This window comes from Poecile atricapillus, chromosome 2 (assembly GCF_030490865.1).
Source record: "Poecile atricapillus isolate bPoeAtr1 chromosome 2, bPoeAtr1.hap1, whole genome shotgun sequence".
In the NCBI taxonomy this organism is placed as follows: domain Eukaryota; kingdom Metazoa; phylum Chordata; class Aves; order Passeriformes; family Paridae; genus Poecile; species Poecile atricapillus.
Genome location: NC_081250.1, coordinates 41,866,541 through 41,889,710, shown reverse-complemented (window position 1 = coordinate 41,889,710; position 23,170 = coordinate 41,866,541). Strand labels below are relative to the sequence as shown.

The 23,170-nt window shown below is 43.2% G+C and overlaps 1 protein-coding gene across 1 annotated transcript; it reads left to right on the top strand.

Annotated features, from left to right (window-relative positions):
• The first annotated feature begins 3,794 nt into the window (after positions 1 to 3,794).
• CMTM6 (CKLF like MARVEL transmembrane domain containing 6) lies at positions 3,795 to 15,926 on the top strand. The gene is made up of 4 exons (XM_058833841.1): positions 3,795 to 4,264; positions 9,071 to 9,247; positions 10,133 to 10,231; positions 11,732 to 15,926. Exons 1-4 carry the CDS (start codon positions 3,956 to 3,958, stop codon positions 11,882 to 11,884), a joined length of 738 nt encoding a protein of 245 aa, XP_058689824.1. The 5' UTR covers positions 3,795 to 3,955; the 3' UTR covers positions 11,885 to 15,926.
• The last annotated feature ends 7,244 nt before the right edge of the window (positions 15,927 to 23,170 follow it).

Here is a 23,170-nt window from a genome sequence, read left to right as displayed (position 1 = left end):
GTCACAGTTTGTGAAGTTCAGCTGCAATACTGAGCACAAAAATAGAGCCTCAAGAGGAAAAGGAAGTTCAGCAGATGCAGTACATTTAAGTCTTCTCTGAGTTCATTGTAGTACTTAGAATATTCCATTTGCTAGCTAATCATCCTGTAAACTTTGTATTTTTCATATATTTACTTCATGCTATACATGGGGATAGTCTTGAAGAGAAGATATTCAGATGCCCATGTGAGAACATCAAAATGAAGGAGGGAGATGTGCCTCAGACAGGCTGTCTTAAGTGGAACTCCCTGAATTGTGCAGTAACACACACTTCTTCCTCATCACTCTTCCAATGAAACTACGTCCGTCTCCTTCAGTGGTTTGGGCTTCCAAGCTGCTTTCCCATTCCTCTACTTACTCCTCCCTTGCCTTCTGGAAAGAAAAGCAAAACCACCCATAACTGCATTTCTGAAAGTGGGAAAAGGAGAACATGAATTCATGAGGCTGGTGCTGCCAATTCTGAGTGTGAGGGACTCAGGCTTTGGTGTTGCATTGTATCACAGCACACAGAGAGTGCCAAACCACTGGGGGTCACTTGATGAAAACAGCAATGCAGCTGTGGCCCAGAGCCCCCTTATTGCAGTAGCTGGCATCTACTCAACTGCTTCAAGGAACTCCAGCCACCATTTTTGAAATTATCTCAACATGGGGGCAAGAAGTGGCAACTGTCATACAGCTATGCTGTGTACACTGCCATCTCCTCTACTGAGGCGGCTTTCTCCATTGGTATTGCTTTTTGGTCACTATGGAGGGTGCCTTGGAGGAGATGTAATGAGGGAGAAAACTAGGTCATTCATCACGAATCTGCTTCCACTGATATCCCTCTGTGTGCCTGGCTGACTGGAGATGTTACCACAGCTCAGCATCTAACTATGGGGTTGCTTCTCTGCCACCACATCCTGCCTTTAGCTCTGCTCCTGCTGTTCCAGAAGAGGCTATGGCAGGATAAGAAAGACTTCTTCCTCTGGAAAACTGTCAGGTGTAACACATAACCAAAAATAAATTAATAGCTGTATACCTGGAATGGGAATTACATCACATCACAGTCAGCCAGTTACTGTTATTTGTATTAAACCCTATTCTTACTTACAGTACCTGTCTTATTTCCCTCTTTAAAGGGAAAATACTCTACTAGAAAGTTAGTGTGATAAAAAGGGTGAAGAGCACCTGCTGTACTTCTGTGAAGAACAGCATAATGTAATGCTTTAAGTATTTTCAAGATATCAACTATGCTGTTATCCAGTTTTCATTCCTTCTGTCACATGACCTTACAGTTCCCTCGCTTTGCTGTAGTTTTGCTTTTCCTGAGCCTCTTATAAACAAATAAATAAACTGACCTCAATAAGTTAGGCTTTAAATGGCAAGGTAACCTTTATCATTCATGCATCGTTGATATGTATTTCCTGGAGAGAGCCTGAACAGGAAAACCAGGTTAAAGACAGTAGAAACTGGAAAGAGGTCGCCATCTATTTTATCTTTCATAGTCTTGTTTTGTGTTTCTGTGGCTCCTTGAAAAGCAGTCTGTCCCCAAGACAGTTGTCTTCAGTACTAATATCTGTATTCATAATCAATTCAGCATTAAGGCATTCTAAAGACTCATAAAGGAATGGTTACAAAATAGCCTTTGATGCTTCTGAACACCTTAAAACACATGACAGCCGCTTCTATCTTAGCTAAGTCCTGTCCCTGTCACACCACAGTATAGCCTAGACACATGCTGTGTGGCTTTGGAATGTTATTCAGCCAGTTGTGAAAAATTATGAAGGAAGAAAACAAGAAGGAAATTTCCTTCAGAAGAGAGATTCCAGCCTCTGTAATGTAATTTAATTTATAATGTACTAGTGTGAAAAAAGATAGTGAAGGCACTAGGGATTTATAAACAAATGTTCCTGACTACACCTACCTGCTCAGTCCTGTAGTTGCTGCCAACCAAGCCCTGTTAGACTCATCCCAACCCCAGGCAGAAGCTAGGGCACACCCATGGTGATACCTCATTTGTTTTAGCAGAAACACCCACCCCTTCGGAATCACAGGACTTGCCCTATTCATTTGCCTCCCAAGCCAATTCCTGCAGCCAAACATGTTTATGGCAGAGACAGATCTGGATGCTCCTGCCTAGGGACACTGTGTATTCCCCTGGATTGTGTTTTCTTACTGGGAGAAGTCGGGCACACAGCCTACTGGTACACACTCAGCAGGGAGCGTGGCCCAGCTGCTTTGGTCTGGCCCATACTTCTGCATGTGCCCAGTTGAGAGGGTGCCCTGGCAGAGTTAAAAGTAGCCCCAGCCTCACGGGGCTCTGTAGCACACACTGCACTCTGTGGCTCTCAAAGAGAAGCAATGTCCAAACAGCCTGATCTGCTCCCTAAGCAGGGAATCTGCTCCTATACACCTAATGTTAAGCAAGCAAACCTCCTCTTTTACAACATGCAGCAATCTTCCATTTCCTTGAAGTTAAACAAGTATAACTGAATATGAATGACCATAATAGCTCTTTGGATAACACATCAATAATATATAAGCAAGCATAACACACCTTTGCTTTACATATAAAATGTTCGATCTACTCTTAGTATGCAACAAAAATTAGAGTTTCTTTTAAAAGCTGATTTGGGCAATGGTATGGGAGTATATTAGACGAGGCTTGGGGATATGAGTGTTTTCTCTCATTGACAACAAGGAATGTCTTCAATGACAATGATTCTTCTCCTGTACTCAGCACTGGTGAGACCATACCTTGAGTGCTCTGTCCAGTTTTGGGCCTCTCAATTCAGGAAGGACATTGAGGGTCTGGAACGAGTCCAGAGAAGGGCAGCAGAGCTGGTGAAGGGTCTGGAGCACGAGTCCTATGAGGACCAGCTGAGGGAGATGGGGTTGTTTAGCCTGGGAAAAGGGGGTGACCTTAGTGATATCCAGAACTGCCTGAAAGGAGGTTGTAGCAAGGTGGGGCGCAGGGTCTTCTCTCAGACAACTCATGATAGGGTAAGAGGATACAGCCTCAAGAGGCACTCAGGGGAGGTTTAGGTTGGACATTAGGAGGAATTTCTTCACAGAAAGGGTGATTAGACACTGGAGTGGGATGCCCAAGGAGGTAGTGGAGTCACCACCCCTGGGGTGTTTAAGGCAAGACTGGATGTGGCACTCAGTGCCATGGTCTGGTTGACATGCTGGTGTTCCATCATAGGCTGGACGCGATGATCTCAGAGGGTTTTTCCAATCTAATTGATTCTGTGAACGTAAGCAGGGAAAGCTTTGGTTTAAAACCCTCTTCCGATACCGTAATCTCGTGTGACAAATGAATAATCTTGTAAACTTTACCTACCAAGCCCCGGTTAGTGAATGGAGCCCAGACGGGGCCTGAGGCGGCCCCGCGGTCCGGGCCGTTCCTCGCGGGCCGTCCCTCACGGGCCGCCCCCGCCCGCGGCCGCCAGGGGGAGCGCCCCTGCCCTGCCGGGAACAACCGCTAGAGGAAACGCTGGAGCGAACACCGCCCCCCAGGCCTCCCGGGATCCCCCGGGCCCCCGGGGGGCCACCCAGGCCCCCCGCTGTCCTCCGGCCGCCCGGGTGTCCCCCCAGGCCCCCTGGTGTCCCCCGGGCCTCCGGGTGTCCCTTCAGGCCCTCCGGGATCCCCCGGGCCCCCGGGGGGCTCCCCGGTGTCCCTGGGGCCTCCGGGGGCCCCCCCGGTGTCCCTGGGGCCTCCGGGGGGCCCCCCGGTGTCCCTAGGGCCTCCGGGGGGCCCCTCAGGCCCTCCAGGATCCCTCGGGCCCCGGGGGGGGCCCCCAAGCCCCCCGGGGTTTCCCCCAGGCCCCCCGGGATCCCCCGGGGCCCGGGGGGGCTCCCCAGGTCCCCCGGGGTTCCCCGGGCCTCCGGGGGACCCCCCAGACCCCCCGGGGCGTCCCGGGGCCTCCTGTCCCACATGCCGCCCTTTTTCTCGCGGCTTTTCCCAGCTGGCAGCCGGCGGCCCGGACCGCCCGTCCCGGGCGCCGTCCACAACAAGACCAGGGAACCGGAGGCGAAGGCACCCCGCCCCGTCCCGCCCCACCTGTCGCCCTTTTGCTTTCGGTTTTTCCGAGCTGGCAGCCGGCGGCCCGGCCCGGCCATGGAGAACGGTACCGTCTACAACCAGACCACGGAACCGGAGGCGAAGGCGCCTCGCCGCTGCCCCTTCGGCTGCACCCTGCGGCACCTGTGGGGATGGCGGCTGCCGGCCAAGGTGGTCCAGACGGTGAGTGCCCTCCTCCCCTCGCCGTGCGGGACGTGCCGAGCCTGGCGCGGAGGGAGCAGTCCCGGCAGGATAGCTGCCAGCGGCCGGAGAGACCGGGACACCGAGAGTATCCTGGGGCTGAGCCCAGCGGGGCGGGGGTGGCCCGCTCTGGGATGGAAACGAGCGTGTTGCGATGACCTTCGGCTTTAGGGCGGTCCCCGCCGCTTAAAAATTAAACTGCTCTGTGAACCAGCGCAGGCTGAGGAGATGGCCGCACACAGGCTTCGCGGGAATGGGTTCTGCCGGTCGGAAAGGGCTGGCTCTGCCGGGAAGGTGTCCTGGCTTGGGACGTGGAATAGAGTCACTAAAGTTGTGCAGACTTGTAACTTAGGTGGAAAGATGGTATGGTGCCTTATAATGCAGGTTTCAAGTGATTTGTGGTAGGATTTATATAGGAAGTGCTGGTAGTGTTCCTTCTTCATGTCTGAGCTGCGGGAGGAGGTGCTGACATGGGATGGTGTCGGCGTCGTGCGCCCGAGGCTCGGTGCTGCAGCCGCCGTGGTGCAGCTACCTGCTGGCCTTAAACACCACCCACTCTGGCTCAAAATCAGAGGGAAGCCTCGCAGGATATGTAGTGCTTTCTTCTGAGGGCAGGATTGTGTGAAAAGAGGAGGAAGAAGCTTTTGGTTGAATCTCACCATAGGGGAGTAGAACTGGGAAGGCATTGCTGGGTCATGAGCTGCAGACCTTCCTCTCTTGCTGCTCCTGCAGCCTGTTCTAAGCCTGTCAGTCTGTACGGTCCACGCTAAAATTAAGGAGCCTATTTCTCCCATGGTTTATGGTAGAAAATTGCACCAGAAACCCATAATCACGGTGGCCCTTTGCAGGAGACATCATATCAGGCAGCCCTGCGCCCACCAGGAAATAAAAGGCCTATTTTTTTCTTCTGGCTTTTTTACTACATGTTGTTGCTTCTGAATCAAGCGTTTTGGCTCCTGGTGCAAGGTCTGTTCAGTATTTGGTGATGGGCTCTTCCAAAATGTACCAGTGTGACTGCTGATAAGGATGTGAGGAGCATCACTCTTACGTACTGTCAGGGAATGAGTGAAACCCATGGTGGTAAAGGGCAGCTGACTGGAAATGTGTCAGCGTGCATTTTGCACGCAGTGCAAACACAGTGGCTTTTTAGTCAGATGTGTCATGCTCACAGGAATTGTAGGTGATTTCCAACCCTTTCTTGTTATTTCACCATTGCAGAAAAGGGGACGTTTGGGTGTTAAGCTTCATCTCACATGCAGTCAAAACCCTCAACCAGAAATGTAATATTCTTCACTGTTTGTAAAGTTGTAACACTGCCAAAAATAAACTTTTCTAAGGGTGTTTAAAGAAATCACACCCAAGAATGCTTTAAATAAATATAATGGAACCTAAACTTTTAATTCATTTACTGGAGATTATTAAAGCAAGATCTGCTGGGTTCTGCTCCCTGACAAACAGCACATTTGTATAAGGAGGTTCATTGACTAAAATAAAATAAGTGATTATGTAGGCAAATTTACTGATGTACCAAAGCCTTAAACTGTTTAATTATTTAAAATGGTTTCTAAGTACAAAACCAGAAAAATTATCATTATCCTAAACAGGATGAATAGCTGCTTGACAGCTTATTACTTAAATAAGTAGCAGTTTGTGACCTGCACCCATTTGTCGGTGAGAGGAAAAAGAAAATGGAGTTACAGTTGTTCACCCACCTAATTTCCAACATTTTTCCCACCTTTTTCGTAACCTTTATCAAAATGCACAGATCTTGAAGTCTCAGTCAAAACGCTTTAAACAAGCCCCAGAAAGTCTTGAAGGTGGAAGCCTCAGTCTCTGCAGTAAGAAGGTTCCTCTTTTGGGAAAAGTATTGATTTTTGGAAATGCCAGCAATGATCATTAACATCTGTTGACTTTGTGTTACAATAGTGGTTGTTACTGGGATTATGCCCTGATAATTTCTTTTGTGGACTGCTAAAACAGGATGTTGCAATCAGAAAGCAGACTCTGTTCATTGTAGAGGTGATCAAGGGTTTTATAAAATACTCTGAAATCACCTGCAGAAAACTATCTTCTAGACCTAAGAAATACTTTTCTTTAAATGCACAATAGCATACACTGAAACCTTAGCCAGTTCTTTTGAGCAAATGAAACAAGGAAAATACAACTGCCAAAAGTCACAAATGTGAGTGCCAAAAGGATGTTGGGAGACATGTTATTGCACAGGTTTCTAGGACGATGTGGTGTTTGGATTGTTTGTTTGGTTTTTTATTTTTAAATAGGTGGAATGTTTTTGTTAATCCATGACAGATTCAAATTCTGCACAATGGTAAATGGCACAGTGTGTATTGTGCCAAGACTGAGGTAGAAACTAATTCTTACCTAAAGCAGGACAAGCTGTCATCAACTATTGTTTAACTTTAGTCAAAATTCCCTAGCTGGAAAGGAAAATTGTAATTCAGGCTTAAAAATCAGCTCCTTTTTGAGTTGATTAGTAGCCTGAATTGTGCAGATTTAATAGAGAATTAATATGTGCACCTGTCTGAACTAGAAGATTTTGTACTGGGAATCCCACTGCCGAGCATCTTCACAGGCTTGTTGGCAGGTTCATTGATCTGCTCTATTTTTGTAGCAATTCACTTGTTAAATCTTCTTTACAAAATTGACATTTATTTACAAACTTGTAACAGTAATGTCAGTATCAATGAATAATTTTTTGCTGGTAAGAGACAGACTTATGTTTAACTTCTGGTGTACAGACAGGACTAATAACAAAATTTAAAAAATCCAAAAGAACTGCTTCTCCAACAATGCATTTGGTGTTTAAAACTATTTTTTTTTTGTGGTAGTAGGACAACAGAGGAATCCTGGTTTTTCCTGATAGTGATATCAAAGAGCAAGTTAAGAAACCCAAGAAGAGCTCTCTAGCATCTTATAAATGTGCTGCTGATACATTAACTTAATCAAAGCACTTACTCAAAGTTCTTCAAGCCAACTTTTTTTTTTTTTTAATTGTTGTACTCTATTTTGTTACTCAACTTATTAATAAAAAAAAATGGAATATTGACTCGGGCAAGTCCCACACAGGGTTCTACTTGGTAAATCTCAGTTATTTGACACTGAACCCTTTATAACTGCTCTTTAAGTGGGATTTTTTTCAACCTGTTTGTACACTCAGTGGAGAAGCTTTTTTCAGTTATTTAGACCATGTTATGGTTATCTGGATATATTATTTCTTTGAAGGACAGGTTTATTTTCTTTCTGTTCTGTTTCATCCCAAATGAAAGTGATGGCATTCAGTTTCCAGTTCTTATAAATAAGAGATGTTTTCATGTACAGTGCTATCTCACAGCTGACCTTGTGAAAAATGTGAAATTGAAAGTCATTGGATGCAGTTGTAAGCACATGTTTAGAAATGCAAAAAAAAACAAAAACAAGAAAAACACCAAACCATAAAAACTGGAAAGTTAAAAAATTTCTGGACTGATATTGTAATTCACTGGTTTAGGTGCAAAGGCTGCTGAGAAGTTTGTGTTGCCAAACACTGTGGGAGAGAAAGGAAACATGGGGAGGCCTGATAGTAATACTGAAGTTTCCCAGCTCCCATTCTTTCCCTCTCTGAGCTCCTGTTTACTTTATATTGTTGCATTTCCAAAACATGGTTCTCTGATGTGCTCTTCTGAGACCTGGCTTAGTAAGGGGAATTTACATTTCCTACTGCTAAATCGTTGTTCTTGCTTTTACTGTGAGAAAACTGAAACCGAAAACTGGTTTCATATTTTCCAAGAACAATTCTGAGTCTTAAATTTAGGTTGGTTTGTTTGTTTTTAACAAAGAATGTTTAACCTCTTTATTGCCCACTCACTCTTATTGAAAATATGATCATCATTCTCATATCAGTCTCAATTTTATGACTCAGTCTGATCTTGCTCATGGTTTTGTTTTAATTTGGTGAACTCCTTACTATGAAGATCTGGAAAGCTATGCCAAGTTTATGGGATGAAGGAAGCTAGCAAGAAGTGGTCAAAATAAGTGAACAGTTAAATAAAGCAATATTCTTCCTTAATAAAATAGTAGAAAATCCAGCAGCAGGGATATGGTGACTGTACAGGAAGTAAGTCAAATTTTTTTCTCAAACCACACTATGGCAGGAAGGTGAAAATAAAGCTCTGCATAGATTAAACATTGTCTGACATAGCTTGAGCATAGCTGTAAAGTTTTGATTCCTACAAGAACAGTTGAGCTTCTGTCATTACTGGGTCACAAGCACGTGAGTGTTGGGTTCATGGACTTTCTCTGAAGTTTTATCAAGACAGGTAACATCAGCCATGAACTTTTAGGGCGGTGGCTGAGTGTGTCAGTACTGTCCAGTTTCCCCCACTGCCCTGAACCCAAATTCATTCAGAACTGAGTGCAGCTCAGTATGTAGTAAGCAGTAGCATTTTTGCAGGATGTCTGTTCTCCACACTGCCTCATCTGCTTCCAACTGCCAGTTGCACAAAACCACAAAACAGGAATCTTGTCTGTCTAATCAAGTAGCCTCTGTTCGGCTGTGTGCTCACCTTACCTGAGTGTACTTTATTGACTACCTTTAACAGCCAAGTGTAAACCATGTCATTGTATAATTATTTCTGTCTGTAAGAAAATTGTGCAGAACTTCACCAAACTCTTTGTAGATTGAGAATTTTTGTCACAGCTAGCTTTATTAATCTTGATATCAGAGATGTCTGCTTGTTGAAGCTGTTAGAGACTTGATCCGACTCAAGCATGCTGTTATTTGTTTGCTTGCAGATTTTTTCTTTTGTGGCTGTTGTTTGTGAAGAAATTGTGGATGATTGCAGCACTTGTAGTGGACTTTACTTCTTTGAATTCGTAAGCTGCAGTGCCTTTCTTTTGAGCCTCCTGATTCTGTGTCTGTATTGCACTGATTTGTATGAATCACTGGGGAAAGATAAAGTGCAGAAACTGGTAAGAAAACTTTTTTATTTTGGAAAAACAAACTGTTCTAAGTGCATAAAGTCTGCTGTGGAATAAAAAGCATATGCAAAATTAATCTCCTTTTCTTCTCCATGTAAAGAGTAGATTAAAGTATCTTATAGTTTTAAAATGAGCCAACTTTGAGAGTTTATACTGACATCTTTTTCAAAGTTGGCTACCTGCAGGATTTTAGGATGTGTGGAAAAGTCTTTCCACATTAATGCCACTAATACTACAGCATAGCCATTGCGTATGTGCACATATAAGGAATACAGTTTACTGCCAGCATGATCCTTGCTTGCAGTTTACCCTGTTTTCCTTTTTGGCAACAATCATAACTCATTACATTACATAGACATTACAGTTTATGGCTTTATACTTCAGAAAATCCAGCAGTGGGAGAAAGTTGCACTGCAAAGTCAGTAGGAACATTATTCTGTCTCACAAGTGTCCCTTCCTATTTGCCTTCAGAGCAAACAGTAGTGTCTTTATGTGAGAGTACAGATAAGGGAGTGTAGTAAAAGGTTTGAATGAACACATTTACTTACAGTTTCTAATTTCTCAAATGTTTTACTTAGGGAATAAAGCTCATGCTTCAATTTGATTGTGAAAAAAGGTTAGATGAAATCAGTTAAATACTTAAAAACAAAAACAGGCCAGACTCCTTTAAATAGTTGATAATGCTGTGTAAATAGCTGATAATGTTGAATGTCATTTGGAATGTAGCTGTAAAATGTGTTTTCTGAAGTTTCCACTAGCATCAAATTCATAGACAAGTTCATAGGCAAGCCAACTCAGCTGACGTTACGATGTTTGTTCTTTTTAGGTATCCTATCTACAGTTAAATGATAAATATTTTTATATATATATTTGCAGAATTTTTGGGCTGTGCCTGTCATAGCTGCCTGCTTTCTGTTAGCATCAATAGTGTTTTCTGCAACCTGTTCTGGCTCTGCTGTTGAAAGTGCTGCATGTGTAAGTCTTAAAATGACAAGATTTACTTTGTATTTATCTGTTATGTTAATTTGTCTGCCCTCTAAACTTCACTCAATTTGCAGAGGGGAAGCTGGGTAGGGAATTGAACTCAGTGCATTGTGATGTTTCAGGAGGAATTAGCTATTTCAGACCTTCCAGAAGCTTACCATAGGAAATCCAAAGATCTGGTATTCCTCAGGTTTTCTGGAAAGCTCTGTGTGCACTTGCAGCTCCCTACCTTTTGCCTGCTGCTTCAGATTTGTATTACTTCCTGTCATCTCTTGCTGTTCAACATTATCATCTCTTGAAGCTTGCCCAGTTCTCTGAAACCCTAATTCTGAAATTTCTGGCTTTCCTCAATCGTCTTTTCATAATGTCACCCCCTCACAAAGTCATCAAGAAATCCTGTCTTTTGCTTTTACAGAGCACATGTGGATAACACTGAGTTGCACAGTCTGCAATAAGAGCAGCAGTTTCCTCAGTGACAGAAATAATAGAGCAACAGGGCATTCGCCTCCCAGGGAACAGTGAGGAAGCTCAGGGCAAGGCACTGAAAGGGATTTTGGGATGCTGTAGATGTCATAATTCCCTAGTCATTTGAATACTTCTTTTGAGTAACCTTGGAATTGTGAACATGTGAGTTTAAAAGATCCAGTTCTTGAATGAGAAAAAATTATTGGGAAAAGAAAGCAAGATAATTCTGTTCCACAGGCAGCATCAGCTATCAGAGATACACACTTTTGTATAGTCATCTTATGTGATGTAGATCTATTTAGACCGAATAGTTTGAGCATAAATCAGGTTTCGGCTTTGCTTTTTTTTTCTAGTGCAGGAAAAATAAAAACTACTGTGTTGTAATACTTATTAATGTTAAATTACTTCAGTCCAAACCAGTTGTGTAAAATTTATGTAGAGTTAGAATAATGCATATATTTCATTCCTTGTTTGAAAAAAGCTGCCTTCTCTTTACCACTTCTCATCTTGCCATGACTAGTAACGAAATGTCATTCACAAAATGTCATTTAATTCTCTCTTGCTGACCCAGGCTCTGCAGATCTTCTCTTCCTTCACCTTCTGTGCGTTATTCTTCTTGATTTACTCTCATTAATCAGCATCCCTCTCTTGAATAAATAGTCTGCTATATGCTGTGCTACTTTAATAACTGATTTTGGCAATGAAACTAATATACTTTCAGGATTAAAGGTTGATTGGAACACAGTATAAGGTTCACACTTGATTAAAAGAACGAATGTTTAAATGATTAAAAGAGAGAATGAAAACTGTGAAAACTTCAGCAGTGAACATCCTAGAATTATGATTTCTGATCTGTGTCTAATTTAAATGGAACTATTGATTTAAGGAAAACTGTAATCCTAATATATAAGCATTATTAATGTATATAAATGTATATAAAATGGTACAGCAAATATTTCCAAACAATATTAGGATACAATTACTGTTTATGCCTTTTAAAATCACATATTTCTGTCACTTTCACAGGTATTTGGATTTTTTGCAACTTTTGCATTTGCAGCTGAATGTGGTATAGAGCTCTATCTCAGGCGAAAACAAAACATCGATGGACGCCCTGAAAATCCTGGTAACGCTCCAGGGAAATCCAGAGAAAATCAGCCATTGAATAAACAAAGATAGCTTCCTAAAGTAGTTTCAGTTTTTTGTTTTGTTTTTTTAATTGAAACAATCTAAAATGAGCTTTCAGTGCACTGTAGGTAATGACTTCTCTTTCTTTGTTATGATCGATTTTGTACATATTGCTCGTCAAATTTTTGTGGATTCTTGGGTCAGGTAATGGCATCTTGAGCATCATGTTCTAAGGTAACTGGGCCTGCCACCTGCTGGGATGACAGGCACTAAAAAAGCTTGGGTCTAAACAGAATAACTTCAGGACAGCAGTGTGCTGATTCAATTTTGACAGAGATGACTAATAAAGGTTAATGTCTGAGGCATAAATTCTGAGCTATACCCTAAAGATATTTCCCGGTTAAATGGACCATGTGCTTCTGTTGCAAGTTACAAATTAGCACTGCAGGATTCATTTTTGTACTTCCTGGTCAAACTGAATGTAAAAGGGATACCTAACTGGAATCTTACAGGAATGTTTATCCTTAAGTAAGGGGGTTTGGGTTGTTTTTACTACTGCTATGTCTTACTTCTGTCTGTGGAGATCAGTTTAATGGTATAGTGACTGTAAGGGGTTTATGGGGAAGGTAATGTAAATTACCTGTATATTAAAGAGACAGTTTTGCACCCATGATTGTCAAAGTTTGGACTTGTATACCAGAATCTTCTTTCAGATGGTTTCGAAAGCTGTAACAATTGCAGGAAGAAACTCAAAGAGCCATCAGTGAGAGGAATAAGATAAAGAATAAATATTTACATGAAGCAACCCCAGAAGTAGCAATCTGAGTATCAGCAGGAAAAACCTTACAGCATGTTGGTTCTATCCTGGTGGATATTACTTGCAAGGTTAATACCACATGCAGCTTGTTTATGTGTAGATAATGCTAAGTTTTGCCAAAATGGTTTTGAACCTCACCATTTTCTGTGTTTATAAATGTGGCAGTAGCTTGAGACTCCTTGCTGCTGAGTAGCTCAGTTGGTAAACAGGTAAATAAGCACTTGTCCCCTTGATTTGTTTTACAAGTGACAGTCTGTAGGACTGCAAGGAACGCTAGTGAAGGGACACATATCAGACAAGTGATGGATGTGTCATTCCAGATATTGATGGCTGTAAAAGAAATGAAGTGCTGAAAAAGCATTTTTCTGATGTCTGAGGTAAAAGCAAGACTGCTACTCCTCTCTTAAGAGGAAATCCTTCAAAAGCAGAGATTACTGTAAGCCAGGAGATGTTCCACAATACTAAAGCAAATGAGAAAAAGCTGATTATGCAAAAACAATTCTTGTTTGAGTGCTTGAGATATTTGATGTGTCTCCCAGGTGTTGACTGCATTTCACCTATATCCCAATCTGGTGTGTTCCCAGTCCTGTAACCTCTTACGGCAGCATTGAGACCAAGCCCACCAGAAAGTGGCTGAGCTGTATTTGGAAAAGGGAGAAGAAGACCACGAACTGTAATAGCAAGTCAAAGTTGTTTTTTTTTTCCATTGCTGACACTTTCTGATGAGTGTGAGCTTGTGATGTTCTCTCTCTCTCTCTATGGCCTGAGACTTAACCCTAACACTACACTTTGCTTGGAGGATGTAAAATTTTGCCAGGTGGCATGAAGCACCAAGTTAAACCTGTAGCTTGGTTTTAGACCTATGCATAGAAGAGATACTTTCCTTCATAGAAATTTCTGGTTTGTAAAGAAGAAATGCTCTTTGGACAGTTTTGTTCTTTGATTGGCTTTTTTTGTATTTATTAGTGTCTGTTTGCACTAAAACCTGATTTCAGTCAGTGCTTGCTGTAGCTGTCTAATAACTGGGGTAGATTAGATATGTTAGATTAGATATTAGATATGTTTGGTTTACAAGTGGTGTTACCAGTGATATCCACAATGAGAAATATCTCCTCTATGATCTGCAATGTCTTACTCTGGTGACCGTGCCCATATAAGTAACATTCCAATAGTCTTGTTTTGGTTTCTTTTTATTGCCTAGAGTCCTACTGAATTTTTTTCCACACCAAAATGTCTATGGTCTTTAAATCTTCATCTGTAATTGGTAGCTGTAAATATAGTATAAGAGCAACACTGTGCTGCTAAGTATTTATTAAGCAATGCAGCACCGTGAACGGACTTATCTTGAGGTAATTTTTCCTGTTATTCTTCTCAGCCTGAAGATAGGTTAATTGGAGTCTGGGTTTTGGTAGCTTTTTCTATAGACTTTTCCCCACCTAACTGATCTGTTACTGGTGTCCATTCCTGGAGATACACAAAGGGATCTGTAAAGTCATTTCCCGGCCTTGGCAGTTTACCTGGCAATAGTCTGTCACATAGTAGTTAAATACTTACGAAGAAGTGACATAAAATTAGGCAGTTTTCTAAAATGTTGCTTCCAAACCAGTTGTTGGCTAACATGCATGAGGTGCTGTTAATCCTTGCATCTCCTAAGGTGTTTTTGCACTGTTGTAAAATAGTTGAGAAGCAGATTTGTGTGTGTGTGTGTGTGTTTTCTGCTTCTGTAAGGTCATTTGTTTTAACTACTTTTTTAGCTTCCTATATCCTAACTTTCCCTATTATTCCTAGCTCCTCTGCCCTCCCAGTCTAGGTGGGGGAGAGGCTTCCTTGCTGCAGTGACTGAGCAGACTGGTCTGCAGTCTTGACATACCCCTTTGATGCCTCTGGTGTCAGGTGCTGGCTTTAAATGTCTGTCTCTTAATTAGACTGATCCTAGAGAATGCTGTTGGCGCTGGATTAAATGTCTGGTTCTGCAGGAGCTCTGTGTGTATGGCTGGATGTCCCTTACCCCTTGTGCTTTGTCAGCAAAGCCCTTTGCTTGTTTCCCAGCCTGCTTCTGATGAAATCAGCTGACCTTATTAAAACCACCTATTTAAATTGCTTCCATTAAGGTGGTTGATTTTGGCTTAAGTGGATTAGGGATTGTTCAGGAGAGTGATGGGAGCCCTGGCAGAAGTGCTGTTAGATACAACTGCCTCAAATTTCTTCTGTTGGTAAAGCGAACATCTCTGTGCGTCATAACTGGTAGTAAAGCCTGCTGGAAAGAAGCAACTGGCCCAGTACATCTATCTGGGGATTGTCTTCTCTATTCTTCACCACAGTGCTTGGCAGCCTGCTTGGACACTCAGCTTTCGTGTTTTCGAGCTGAACCTGTTAAGTTAAAGCTCTGCAGCCTTGAAGGCTCTGCAGCCATTTCAAGGCCTTTTCACAATGCCTTGAGAATCGGTGGAGAGGATTTTTCAGGTTATGTGAAGACTTGTCACAGTGGCTGGACTGTGAGCTTTTGCTGTGAAGATCTGTACTGGGCATTGTGTAGTTTATGAATGTTAATTTTTGTGTTTGGCGTTTAGCCCATGTTAAAATCACCGTGCTACCAGTGCCCTTTGGTTCTGAGTATGGGAAGGAATTGTGCCTTACTACCTGTACCCTGTGCTTCAAAAGAGCAGGGAAGGGTTGTGATCTGTTACAGGTGAGTTCTACCTTTGCACCTTCCAATGTGAAAGAGCAGCAAGCGATCTCACACAATTCTCAGAGCTCAGCACAAGATGTTTTTGCATAATGGCTGTCATGGTGATCCTCGTTCAAATTCCTGCAATAAAATACCAAGCTTTCTACACTGAAGGGAAATTCTTAGTGAAATTTTTCAAAGGTTCTATAAAATTGTAGCAAATCAAGATGCTGATAGTGCCTGTAAGATGGAAATTAATCTCTTTTTTAGTCTATTGCTGTAATCATAAACAACTCTCTGGATATTAAATTCTATGCTGGACAGAGCTATGTATCACTTTTAATACCATTAAGAATTTAAGTGATTTTTAATTATTGTTAAAGCAGGATGATAATACATTAATTTTATATATATCTGTAAGGTAAGAATTACATAGTTTTGTTTCCAGTGTTGCCTTGAATTTCCATCTAAATAATTTTTAAATGCTTAAGTATTTTTTATCATTTTAAACCTGTCATCTTTTTTAATGAGTTGTTTTCTTGATCTAAGGAACTTTATAAGATATTTTGTAATAATTTTTTAAAATAAAGGTTTAGTAAATAACTGTTTCTTGGTTTTGTTGCTATGATTTGGTGCTACTATGCAGTTCTTCCAAAGCCAGCCATAGGAAATAACATCATTCTTTGTTCCTGGTTTGGAGGAAAAACCTTGCATTGTGTTTGCCTGTTCTTGGGGAAGAGGGTCCAACTGGCTGGATAGTCTCACTGGAAGTTCCCAGGAAAAAAGATCTGATAAGGTCAGTATTGTCCCGGACCACAGGGTCCAGCCAGAGTAGTTTGCAGTAGCCTTTATATGTGGTCTCTAAGTTACTGTGACAAACATAATCCAGATGCTGCTTCCTATTTTCTTGGTTACATGGAACGGCAAAAAATAAAGGGGCAGACTTGCTAAAGGAAGGAGCACAACCTAGCAAAAGGTGTTGAGAGCAAATAATTTTTTCTGGTGTAGAAAAATGCAGGTCACTGACTTCCTTAGTTGAGGGAGAGATGCTTGATCTTTAAAAAATTGTTTGGCTGATTTTCAGTGGTAGGGAGTGAGGAAAAGGAAACAAACCTGTATGTTTTGTTTTTTTGGCAGGAGAGTACTTTCTTGTTTCATAATCCTACAGATCACTTATTGCCTGGTGGTCATCTTGTACACAGGAGGAGAATTTCACTTCATTGTTGGCACAGAAACTGGACTGCCACAGTATGTTTTTCTCTTTTTTTAACATGAAAAGATGAAATAATTTTAAAGATGAAATTGTCTCTTCGATGAAGTTGCCAGAGATGAGTGTAATTGTAAGGAGTCAAAAGGGAAAACGGTCTCAAATGTTTTGAATTACCTAGATGCAAGAAAACAAAGCTAAATGTATTATAAAGGTATGTCAGTGGTGGATTTTACACCTTGAGAAAATAACTCAGAAATACTAGATTTAATAATTGGGAGGATGACCACACAGTTTAAGTCGTGTTATTGCTGGAATAACGACAACCCCCTTTTCAGGAGTGTAATGCAAGTTGGTTCACTGTAAATGACCAGAATGTAGTGCAGCAGGGCAGAATATGGGCTGGTAGCATGCAGCTTTCCTTTATTAGTGCTCAGGCACCACCTGCTCACCATGTCCATCCCTCGGTCTAGGCACAGATCTATTTCCTGGCTTCGGGATGATTTTGCCCTTACAGCGAGGAGCAGGACCAGCCACTTGCTCTCTCCCACAGCTTCGGTCATGCAGGGACGAAGGAAGGGTCAGTGCTTGGCTGGGCTTTGGGTGTGGCTACCCCTTGGATTCGGAATGGCTATTCTTAGCCCGCGGAAGGAAGCATGGGGAAGGGCAGAAATACCTTCTGCATTGTTCCTGCCGTCTGCACAGGAACTTGCCGAGAAGCTGCAGGAGGGAAGGTTGTCCACAAGAGGGCAAAGATGATCCTGGGATTGAAGTTACTTGGTCTGAAGGACTCCGTCCTCTTCCCACCTGTATTTCCAGCGGGATTGAAGCCCCCATGTCCCTCTGTTGTCAGTGTGGCTATAAATTGAACTGTGCGTTTTAGGGATACTCTTTCCATTAATTTTTTTATTTCTCAATATATAGCTTGAAGGATTTTTGGCAATATAATCTTATCAGTATTGTCTCAAGGAGATACTTTGCCTGAGCAGTTTGAAAGAGTTTTACTTGCATTACTTGTGTTTTGTAGCCTGCCTATGAATGTTTTTAAAAATTCAAGTAGAGCTTCAGCTGCCTTGAAACACTGCACTTAAAACACTGCACTTAAAATACTGCACTGCAGTCTTGGAGAACTTTGTGGTCTGTACTATGCTGTGGTTTTCAATAAAAGGTCTGTGGATCACAGGTAGGAGAGGAGTGGAGTGGGGTGTACCTGTGCATTTCCTGGACTCTTGAGAAGTTAAATGAGGGAAGCTTATTATCCAAAAATTCAAATTATGCATGCTGGAAAAAAATCAGGGCCCACAAACAGAAATGTTGGCAACCATAGCTGTAAAGCGTGCCAGACGGGACTTCTTGTAATTCCAGTCCTCTCCAGGCATCCCAGTGAAACTTGCTTTGACCAGCCCACGTGCCCTGATCACTACTCAGTTTGTTTCTTATGACCTATTATCTCTTGGCTGAATTACTGGTGGGAAAATAAATCAGACTTGGCTGTTTTGAAGTTGGCAAGTCCTGAGGTGAGAGTCAGGCTTCATGAGGAGGTGACAGCACATTCTTCTGCAGCATGATGCGTATCCAGCCAGATGGGGACAGCAAATCCCCAGTTAGGTATGCACTGCTAGATGTGCTGCATGGAGACAGACACTATTCTGCAGTTCTAAGCTTGGGGTGTATGTCAGAGCTCTCTTTTTAGTCCTCACTTGGATTTACAGGAAGCATAATATGGTAAGATAAAAAGGATGACAAGTTTTCTGTTACCATATGCTCTACACTTGCTTAGAGAATGGAGCAATGTTGCTCAAAATAATGCAAGTCTGTCTGCCCTCCTTTTAACTACTTCCTTTGCACCAGCTGTTCCTTTCCCAGAAATATCAGTGCAGACATGATTCTGAAATCCCTGCTCATGTTGAGCTCTAGGTAAGGAAGGAACAGTTAATTGTTCTGTCGTTTCTGTACTCCACTAACCAAAGGTGTGGATCTGCTATCCTCGTGTGAGCAGCAAGGCATCCTCAAGAAGGAGGACAGATTCATCACTCCTATTTTATTAACACCCATTTTCAGTCTCTTTTGCCTGCCTGCTCAGTTTCAAATGCTCCAGAGCACTGGGTTTTGATACTCACATTGCTAAAGCCTGCCTCTTATTCCTGTATCCCAAACCTAAACTAAACCTGCCTATCAGTGCAACTCATAGCAACAAGAGCTTTGGCTAAATCTCTGCCTGCTAGTTTCTCAAAACAGCCGGGATAAAGAGGCTGTAGAAGCCTTTCTGAGAGGGTACAATACAGCTCTAGAAACAACTGGCTCATTAATGTAAGCCTGTTTTCTGCCTCATCGTCCTTTTGCTCAGAAAGGCTTGTTTTATGAATGAACCAATGTTGTCCTTGACTTGATACAGTTTTTTTTTTTTATTTAATTGTAAACTCTTGTTTCTGGCAATTGTGCCTCTCATTTGAGGGTAACAAGGGCATAATTATTCAGCTCTTATGCATCACAAACTGCTGAGCATGAGGTATTAATGGAGTGCTTTGCTGCCACCGTAGCTTAATAGCTACAGCTGCAGCATTGTGCTCTTGTTTGGCAGGGGTTCATGGAAAAGGGGGATGCAGATCATTAAGCTTTATGTTAAGAGCGATTTACAGATGTAGCAATAACAGTAGACTATGCTAGACAGACAAAGCACTTCTGATGTAAAAGGAGCTGTTACACCAGCAGAGCTGTAATTCATACTAGTGGTGGTACAAAGCCCCCAGCACCAGTCAACCTCATATAACCCCCACTAATGATAACAAAGGAAAATTGTGTTGGTGTAAGTGTGTGTGTGCTGGCAGGGGGAGGAGGGGAATCATACTCTACCATCACAGCTGGCTTGCAGATGTAATAATAGGAGGAAGCTGCAAATGGGTGCTTTTGGCTAGCTACAAGCTTTGAGGTGGTATCAAATTCCTAGCCTGGTCCCTTCCCATCCACCCAGCTCTTCTACAGCACCAGCTCTGTTCTGTGCTGAGATACAAGTGCTAGAATTAAAAGGTGAATGCTTCCCCAGATGCACATGGGAAGGTAAAAGCAGTGTCTACTCAGCTTTACCCTGAGATGTTCCAACTGAGAGGCCAAGCTGTCCTGGTAGCTGATGGAGGAGGAGGCACATCCAGAGGGTGAATCAGAGGGGAAGGGTAACTCCTGCACTCTGACTTGCTGCTGTGATTCACTCTTGCCCTTCTCTTCCTTCATTGGATGTGCAGGGGAGAGTGACTGAGTTCTAAGGCTAGTCCCATGCAAATGGTCTCCAAGATACACTGCTTTTTCCTGGGACAATGATATTTACTCTCTTTGAGTTGCAAAAGTGGTGCAGAATGAGTGCTGTCTCTAATTTCCTAGTCTGACCTCGTATGCCGAAGGGTTGTATGCCTCGAGTCTACACCTGTGGAGTTTTCTTCTCCACGTTCCAGTTCCTTCTTGTTACAATTCCTCCTGTGTTAAAAGGGCTGCCTGTCTGTGTTGCTCTTCCCACACAAGTGCAAACATGTAAGAAAAGAACAAGTGGTTCAGACATAATTTAGCAATGACTCCCCATTAGTGGCCTGGGGATATTCCCCTCTGCGGGGAGGAATGCCCCACCACCCTGCGTAGCTGCCACACCATTCACACACACACATTAGCATGCCAGTTCTGCCCCAAGAGCTGGTGTCTTCTCCTTGTCTTTCTGGGAACCCCTTCAGCGCTCACAGAAACACACAGGTGCTTCCTTCACCCCCACACAGGACTGTTTTTCTGCACAAACCCACACATGCAAGCACAGAGCACTCAGCCTGCTCCTTTTCTTGTGTGCTATTCCCTCCTTCCCAGGTGCTTGGCTTGCTGCACAGTTGTTTGCCCACCTTTGCATGGCCCCAGCTGTCTGGAGTCCCCTGGGAGAATGACTCTGAAGTGACACATGTGACAGTGCCTCTGTGCACCAGGCAGGGCCAAAATCATTGCAGGGCCAGGAAGAGTAACCCAGGGGCTTTGCAGCACCCCGTGTTGGCACCAGGACAACCAGGCATTCCTGGGTTACTTTGCACTGCAGGCAGAACTTCTTATCACTGTGAGGAGGGCAGGACTGCTGCTCTTTGGCTTAGGCTTTAGAGGTTGCAGTTTATTCCTTTATTTGTGTCTTGCTATTACTCTAGGTCTGCAAACATCTAAAGAGCAATAAATGAAATTTACACTATCTTGGGCACTCTAAATTGAACTCAGTCCAAGCCAGGATTATCAAAAATTAATTTTAATTGAAGCAAATTTATCTATGCCCTAATCTTTTTTTCTGCTTCAAAAGTTCAGGCCTTTATGGCTGGCTAGTGCTCTGAAGGACATACTTCACTCAAACATCTCACCTGAGAGCCAGAATTTACCCAGTGACAAAACTGCTTTTGAAAAATACTAATGTGCCTTTCTGTAATGCTGGAGTTCAGCAATATAGAAAAATCAGGTGTTGCTGGAGGTGGTGTTGTGCTCAGGAAGCGATATAAAAATATTAATTCAAGGAACAGCTCTGTTCTGAGTTGTTCCCTCAGGAAAGGTTGGGTCGTGCTGCTACTCTGCAGTGACCCCTTGATTTTAGCTCCTTCATCTGCCCTTCCTCCTTTAGCTCTGCCCTCATTCCTCACCATCACCACACAAAAAGCCAAGGTCCCTCACAACCTCCTTTTCACGAGCCCTCCCTATCATACTACTGTCCCCTGCAGCACATTACAAGCAGCCACAGTCAGATAGGGCCTTTGACTATTCAGTGCTGGAACCTTAAAGCCAAGCTTTCACAGCACTAAGCCAGATCAATGCCAAGGATTTTGGTATCTAGATTCTGCCTCCCTGTAAAACTGAAAGCTTGTCTTGGCAGCCACTTCATCCTGGTGGCAGGAAACTCCTGTGATGCTGCAACTCTTTTAATTATTGTTTTCTTCTTCCCCTTTTATTTTTTTTCCCCCTAACTTTTAGTCTTCCTACCTGTGAAGTGCTGCTTCTGGGCATGGCCAGACAGCTTCACTTTCCCTGTTAGCACAGCTCAGGCAGAGATTTGGTAAAGGGCAAAAAGCAGACAGATTTTTTTTTTTGCTAACTGCCCCAAGGCACAGGGACTGGTTCAGGCAGGTGATGGGAGCTTGTTTGATCCGTAATAAATCTGCAAGTCATTTACACACTAGAACAGTGCAGATATGAGATAACAAGAGGATAAATAATCAATTAATTAGAAATACGGCCCTTTTTTTTTCATTTTGCACAAGCTCTGGGATGGTGGGAACCCACTGTATGTTGATCAGCCCCTAGTAACAAACACCAAAGTGTACTTGCCATATTGGCCATAAGAAAACAGTGTGCTGACCCAGGGGACCAGCTGAGGCTGATGGACTGAGCTCAGGGACAGGCAGAACAGAAATAAACTCTGGAGTAGCCCGCTGTGGGTAATCAGTGACCTCTAGAAAGGACATCATTCTTTTCCTGTTTTCCAGCTGCTGCTGTGCTGGAAAAAAGTAATTGTTCTTCTCCAGGAGAGGAAGATAACAAGCACTAGTGCCACTTTCTGACCTGCTCCCATGAAGCAGGGTTAAGCAAGCCCTGGGACCAGGACTGGAACCAAGAGCCACCCATTCCCAACAGGATGGGCTCCCAAGTGTGCAGCCCTGTGTGTCTGCACAGGAGCGACAGGTAAGCCAAGGGCATGGCACTTGCACTTGCTCCAGTGTGAAACTTGAAACAGCCCAAACACGTGGGTTGCTTAAGAGCACCCTAGAGCTTTGTGGTGAGGACTCTCTTCTGCCACCTGGGTGTAAATCTCTGCACGCAGAAAGAACAGGATGTGGGCCTCCCTTACCCTGGTACCCACTTCTCCCTGGCTCACACAACCAGCAGCACCTCCAGCATGCGCAGCAGGGCCCAGTGATATGTAAATCCAGCTTTCCTTGGCTTTCTGGTGGCACTCAGTCTAAAAGCAGGTCCATACTTTGCTGCAGCGATGGCCAAGGCCCCTGGCCAGCACACAGCCTCAGCAGCACCACGTGGCTCCATGCTGTCTCTAAGCACAGTGGAGCCCACTGCAATTTTAAGTTAGGACAGAGCATATGGCAACTTGATGCCACGTTCTACAGCCTGCAGTCAGGTCTTGTGTCTCCCCACACTGCTTTAGTAGAACAGGGAAATCCCAGACACAGGGTCTAAAGCGCAGGCAAGCAGTAAAGAGACTCCTCTGTCACTCCAGGCAGATCTGCCCTTAAATAACCAGCACATGAAATTGTTAATATCTGCCACCATTTCTGTTAGTGCACAGGGCACTCACATTAGTTCCTCCCCTCATAAGCTTTCTACTGCTGTTTGCACCTGATCTTCCTTCTCTCCTGCCCCTTTTTGTCCTAGTAAGTTCTGAGTCCTCTTCTATGGAGCATCACTTGACACTCCACCACCACCCACACACTTCATTACAAGTTATCATTATCCTGGTGTCCTGCTACCTCCTTTAAACCTCACATAGTGAACTGTTTCTAAACAGTGCAACCAATTCTCAGCAACAGAAAAAGTGTGCAAGTTACACAGGTCACATAAGCTGCAGTGTCTTCATCCAACACTGAGGTCCGCAAGCTTTTCAAAGCCACTCTTCCTCTTTTTGAAAACGTTTCA

Bases quoted from the DNA above. Each gene is read 5' to 3' on its own strand.
- CMTM6 (XM_058833841.1), top strand. From the start codon at position 3,956: ATGCCGCCCTTTTTCTCGCGGCTTTTCCCAGCTGGCAGCCGGCGGCCC. The intron at 9,248-10,132 runs GTAAGAAAACTT...ATATATTTGCAG, and splicing joins AAGATAAAGTGCAGAAACTG to AATTTTTGGGCTGTGCCTGT. The intron at 10,232-11,731 runs GTAAGTCTTAAA...TCACTTTCACAG, and splicing joins CTGTTGAAAGTGCTGCATGT to GTATTTGGATTTTTTGCAAC.